Source organism: Hordeum vulgare, chromosome 1H, assembly GCF_904849725.1.
Source record: "Hordeum vulgare subsp. vulgare chromosome 1H, MorexV3_pseudomolecules_assembly, whole genome shotgun sequence".
NCBI classification, from domain to species: Eukaryota; Viridiplantae; Streptophyta; class Magnoliopsida; order Poales; family Poaceae; genus Hordeum; species Hordeum vulgare.
In genome coordinates this window covers 306,007,471-306,013,526 of record NC_058518.1, presented here as the reverse complement: position 1 = coordinate 306,013,526, position 6,056 = coordinate 306,007,471, and the positions used below count along the sequence as shown (strand labels likewise).

The 6,056-nt window shown below is 47.3% G+C and overlaps 1 protein-coding gene across 1 annotated transcript; it reads right to left on the bottom strand.

Moving 5' to 3' along the window:
• Positions 1 to 342: 342 nt before the first annotated feature.
• LOC123410012 (NDR1/HIN1-like protein 6) lies at positions 343 to 1,425 on the bottom strand. The gene has a single exon (XM_045102883.1). The coding sequence runs from the start codon at positions 1,402 to 1,404 to the stop codon at positions 604 to 606; it is 801 nt and encodes a 266-aa protein (XP_044958818.1). The 5' UTR covers positions 1,405 to 1,425; the 3' UTR covers positions 343 to 603.
• Positions 1,426 to 6,056: the final 4,631 nt, after the last annotated feature.

Genomic DNA, 6,056 nt, shown 5'->3' with positions numbered 1-6,056 from the left:
GGATTTTTCAAATAAAAATATCGGTGAGAATCGAGATATTTGAAGTGACATGTATCCAACTGGAATAAAAATGTGATATTCTGGCTTTATTTTCCTCGTCGTGCTGTGTCGAGCTAACAAAAAAATGGCGTGCAATTTAAGTAGGTCTAAATGTGTTATCAACAAAAAATATTATCGAAGTTTAAGTATTAGCTTGACATTGATACTCGTATTTTTTATATTTATCACGACGTAAGAAGTTCCGATGTAGAGCTGCACCTGCTCTTCCATGTATCCGGAGGCCGGAGTACTACTCAAACAAAACACACTACGGGAGTACTTAGTTTTTTTGCACAAAAATAATGGTGAAAATCTAGTGATGATGCATACTAGTATTCCTCTCTGACAGCAAGATGTAGTAATATCAACTCTACACAAGATGTACATGCACGGAGCTACTGGAAAAGATATGCTAGGGGGCGGGAGGGCACCGATGCAAACACGGCAAGGCTCTCTGCTGCCAAAAGTATCCAGCGCGCCCACAAGGCCAAGAACTCGATCGATCAATCCCTATAACGCACCACCCAAAGAATTACACTAGCATGAAGGAAGTACAATGGCCGATCAGAGCTTCAAGCTGAACTTGCAGTTGCTGGCCTTGATCTTGATGTGGGTGCTGGCGTTGAGGAGGCTGTCGACGACGAGGTCGCAGCGCACCCTGGACGTGACCGTCCACAGCTTGAGGCTGCCGAGCTCCACCCGCACGGGAACGTCGGCGCGGAACACCAGCGGCACGGCGCCCGTCTGCTGCTCGTCGCGCAGCGCCGCCACCACCGCGCTGCCCAGCTGCGCCTGCCCGGCCATGACCACGCCCAGCACCGTGGTGTTGCGGCGGGGCTGGTAGAAGGCCGGGAGCGCGCCCTGGGCGAGCCGGTGGGTGTCGTACCACACGCTCAGGCTGGACCCGCGCTCGTAGAAGATGCCGATGCGGCCGTTCGGGTTCGCCGCCGTCACCGTCACGTCGAACCGCGCGCTCGCCGTCAGGGCCGGGTCCACCTGGAACTGCGACACCGACAGCCGGTCCACCGAGTAGCGCGGCGCCTTGGGCTGGAACACCAGGTAGAGCGCGCCCAGGGCCGCCGCGGCGAGCACGGCGAGCAGGAGGGCGGTCACCACGGCGCAGCAGATGAAGCGGCAGCAGCAGCCCCTGCGCCGCTTCGGCGGCGGCAGCGGCAGCGGCGCCGCCACGCGGCGCGGCGGCGGGGGCAGCGGCTGGTGGTGCGGCGGCCTCCCGCCCGCGGCCGCGGCCGGGTCGCCCTTGTCGGACCGGAACGAGCTCCCCGGCGGCACCAGCGGCGCCGACGGCCTCGGCTGCCCCGCCTCCAGGTCCACCGGGTGGATCCTCTGCCTCTGGTGGTCCGCCATGGCCGACGAGCTAGCCAGCCAAGAAGTGCAGCGCAAGCCTCTCTGCGACGCACGCAAGAACCGTTCGAACAAGAAGTCTGCTACGCCAGCTAGCTAAAGAGAGGCGGCTTTGCCGTTGCCGGGACTTGCAGTTCCAGCCTTGCGAACCTCCCCTCTCCTCTTTGTCGTGGCAGCAAAGAAATGCTTGTGCGGCTCTATATACTGGCGTTCGACGGCGAGGGGGCGCAGCGGGGGAGGTGGAAAGGCGGTTGACTTGCGGTGCACCGGAGATGGGATGGGAGGGAGGCTTGGAGGCGAAGGGTGAGCGGGGGCAGGAGAGCGACGTATGTGTGTGTGTGTGCGTGCGTGCGTGTCGGCGAGCGGCGTGTCGCGGGGGCGTGAAGTCTCCACCTGCCCCAACGGCCGACGGCCATTGCGCGTCGATTGTGTGTGCCGGGGCGGGCTGCGGATTTCCGCACGGGTTCGGTGAGCGGCGCCGCGCGGCGGAGCGTGGGCGCCTGTATGTGCCCGGTTGGTGCGATGGCGCGTGGAAGGGAGGGAGGGAGCAAAAGCAAGCGGCTGCCCGCGTTTTCCTTCCTTGAGCGGGGAGTGTCGGGGATGCGCTGCACATGGGGCGCACGAAGAGCTCGCGGAAACGGGCCGTCGTCACGATGGGATTCATGTCGGGAGCGCGTGGTCTTCTCGACTAGATTCGGACGCGCCCTGTCGATCCGCGCATGCGAGCTGTTCGTGCGGGGCGGTGGCTCCGTGCTACGCCCAAGAGACCCTGGACTGGAGTGGTGCACTATAGTAGTACTACTACCTTTCAGTACGGGAAATTAGGAATGTCACACGGAATCGTCGTGCGCGTTGTTCCACTGTACAGACTGTGATTAGCTCAAGATCTCTGTTTTGAACTAGCAGTATAGATGATCTCTGTCTTATACTATAGCTCAGTGAACTGGGAGTAACATATATGCTCTTTCCTTCTTTCCTCCGAGCACAGCTGCACCGATTTGTTCTTTTGGCTTTTGATTGATGCGAGCACGTCTTCACGGCATGACGTGGGCTTTCTTCTGCACCATGGACGACCTCTCGCACTCGCTCTAATAAAAGGAGCCATCCACCGGGGAACAATGGTGGTTGGGTGATATACGGCCGAATAGTCAAACCTGTGTAGGCCAAGCTTCTCATGACGATTTCGCAACAAAAAGAAAATTGCTTCTCACGACTAACATCAAAATCGGACAAACATTCCCTGAAAAAGAATGGGACAAAGATTACACCGTCCAGATTATTTGCTACGTACATGTTTTCTAAGTTTTGCACGGCGATGATCTAGTTCCATCTGCGCATCGGGCTTTCATGAATCACACTTAGAGCATCTACATTCGGATACTATGGCCCTGTTTGTTTCAGAAGCCCCGGGACTTCTTTTTAGTCCTAACTTAAAAGTCTCTAGTCCCTATCCGTTTGTTTTCAGAGACTAAATAGGGATTAGAGGTCATTAAATAGCATGTAAAAAGACCATGTTGCCCTTAGTAATGTAGTAGTAGTTATTAAATGATATGCTAAAAGTAGGGGCATTGTTGGAAAAAGTGCTAAAAAGTCTCAAAAAGACCCTCCCATAGGGACTTCTTCAAATAGTCCCAAATACCCCCTTTTAGTCCCTAAAAGTCCCTTCTGTTTGTTTCACATGAGATTTTTTGGGACTTTTTTTAGTCCTTACACCAAAAAGTCCCTGGAAACAAACACCCTATATATCATTCTTAGACGTCCGAAACATTCTTCCAGTCGAAGTGGACTCAACTGAACTCTCACTTTCCTCCTAAACGTCCAGACTCATCGACATCTCTTAGATCCATCTCAAATGTAAAGATGATATGAGGGCTCGCATATGTGTCCGAATCAGTCAGTCACGTAGTACGTGGGTCCCGTTGTGAACCATCTTTTTCTATTTTCTTATTCATGTCGTTCTTTTTTCTATCAATTATGTGGAAATAATTGGACATATATGAGAAAAAAAGAAATACGACTACGCGGACGAAAAATAAACGCTTAAATGGACACGCCCGGTGGTCATTGGGTTTTCAGGGATCATCTTTGCTAAATCCGGCTATACATGCTCTTACGTAGCAGCATTGTAAATAAAGCAAGTTTCTATCTAAGTTTACGTTGAAATAAGCATTGGGTCTTGGTGGCCAGCGCACCTGATTTGAAAATGAAATTTAAAAATTGCAAAAGAAATAAAACCGTGGGGGCTGCTATGCGTAGCACGAAGGGTCCGCTGCCTCGCGAGTCGTTGGGTGTAGCACAGTCTAATGGCTCAACATATTTCTTTACTTCGCAACATAAATTTTATTTTAGAAACATTTATAACAAAGGTTATGTTGTAGATTTTTTTCAACATAGGTTGTGTTGCGTGACATTTTTACAACAAAATTGTTGTCACATATACTCCCTCCTTTCCTAAATATAAGTCTTTTAAGATATTTTATTAGAAGTCTACATATGGAGCAAAATGAGTGAATCTACACTCTGAAGTATGTCTATATACATCCGTATGTAGTCCGTTAATGAAATCTCTTTAAAGACTTATATTTAGGAACGGAGGGAATACTTTTTTGTGATAAAGATTTTGGTATAGATTTTTTTAACAAAGCTGATGTTATAAAAGCTTGTCTAAGTTGCCGTCGTCATTCATCGATGTGGTTTGTAACACCGTTGCTGTTGTAAGATAAGGTAAAAGAACACGTGCAAAAATAACAAATGAGCATACTTGTGGACACCTGGATCAAGGACGATCCAACAACTGCACGCGTGACAGAGCTTTTCACGTGATCAACCGACAGAGCGTTAGCATTTCCCTTAAATTAATCATGGTCTAGTGTATGCAACTTCTTCATTAGAACTTTCAGAAAATCATTTTTTCATAACAAAATTTAATAATACATCATTTATATCACATGACTTTGCACTAGTGACAGAAGGTATTGAAGTACTAATAAAATCACTATTATTAGTATTTGATAAATCACACAACTTACTATTTTCTTGAGTAGACATTATGAAGATTCGACCAACATAACACACAAGATATTTTTGGTATTTTTTATCTTTTGTAACTAAAAATAAAAGCAAGTAAAAAGTAGAACATGTAAATGATAATGTGTATGAAGGGACCACATGTTTGTTTGATAATTTCTCTCGGAATGGCGCTAGAAATTTTTCTGCTACTTATGATGGCGTTGGGATTTTCCCAAAAAGAAGGGTGATGTAGTAAAGTAGCAATAAATATTTTCTTCAGTTAAAAACCTAGGTTTATTGAATCAATAAGAGATCATGCAAGCAAACAGTCGACAGTAACTACACACACATAAACAAATGCTTGCACCCAACGTGGGCAAAAGGATTTTCAATCCCCTTGTACTTGTTTATTGCAAGGATTAATTATGATAGTGAAGGATACATAATTAGAAATAAAAATATAATAAATCACAACGAAGTATTTTTATGGTTTTAGTAAATATAATAGGTGAATGGCCCCAGGGAACACAACGTTCACTAGAGGCATCTTTCTCATAAGCATAACAAGTGTTGGTGAAACAATTACTGTTGGACAATTGATAGGAAAGCGAATAATTATGATGTTATTCATGTCATGGTCAATATAGAGGCATCATGTTCGTGGAAAGTAGACCGAAATAATTCTGCATCTACTACTATTACTCCACCAACTGACTGCTATCCATTATGCATCTATGGTATTAAGTTTATAACAAACCAAGTAATGCTTTGAGTTTGGTGACATAGTGTAGACAAACTAAGGCCAATTAATATGTTTGAACACCGTCTTTTTACCCTTAGTAGCAATAACACAAATACCTGTCTCGCTACTCCTTCCTGTCACAGAGTAAGTACACCGCAAGATTGAACCTACTACTATGCACCACTTCCTCTGAAGGTCTACTCATCAACTTGGCCAAAGTAAACTTATAGTTTGAAAAGCATACATAGCTATATGAAATCACACATAATAAATATCAGAATAGACTAAGTTTCAATGAATGATCTTATGATAAACCCACAATTCCTTGAATACCAACAAACACACCACAAATATTACATCGGATAGGTCCCTAAAGAGATCATTGTATTGGAGAGAGAGAGAGAGATGGAGAGAGAGAGGGAGGGAGGGAGGGAGAGGGGGGGGAGAGAGAGGGGAGAGGGGGAGAGAGAGAGGGAGAGAGGGAGTGAGAGAGAGGGTGGAGAGAGAGGGAGAGGGGGAGAGGGAGAGAGAGAGATCTAGTTACAACTATGGACCCGTAGTCCTGTAGGAACTACTCACACATCATCATGAAGAAAACAAGTTTGATGAAGACGACCTTCATGACCGACTCCCCCCCCCACAGAGTACCGGAAAAGGCCTCTAGATGGGATCAAGGAAGAACAAAGACTTGCCGCAGTGATAAAATTGTTTTGAGTCTCGCTGTGAGGGTTTTGGAATATTTGAGAATATATAGGGTTGGATTTAGGTCAGGGGGCCCTCGAGGGGCCCACAAGCTTGGATGGCACGCCCTACCCCTTGGGGCGCGCCGTCTGAGCTTGTGGCCTTCTCACGACTCTTTTGACCTCCTCCCGAATCTTCTAGGGTCACTCTTTGTCAAGAAAAA

Coding starts and splice junctions, on each gene's coding strand:
- LOC123410012 (XM_045102883.1), bottom strand. CDS start 1,404: ATGGCGGACCACCAGAGGCAGAGGATCCACCCGGTGGACCTGGAGGCG.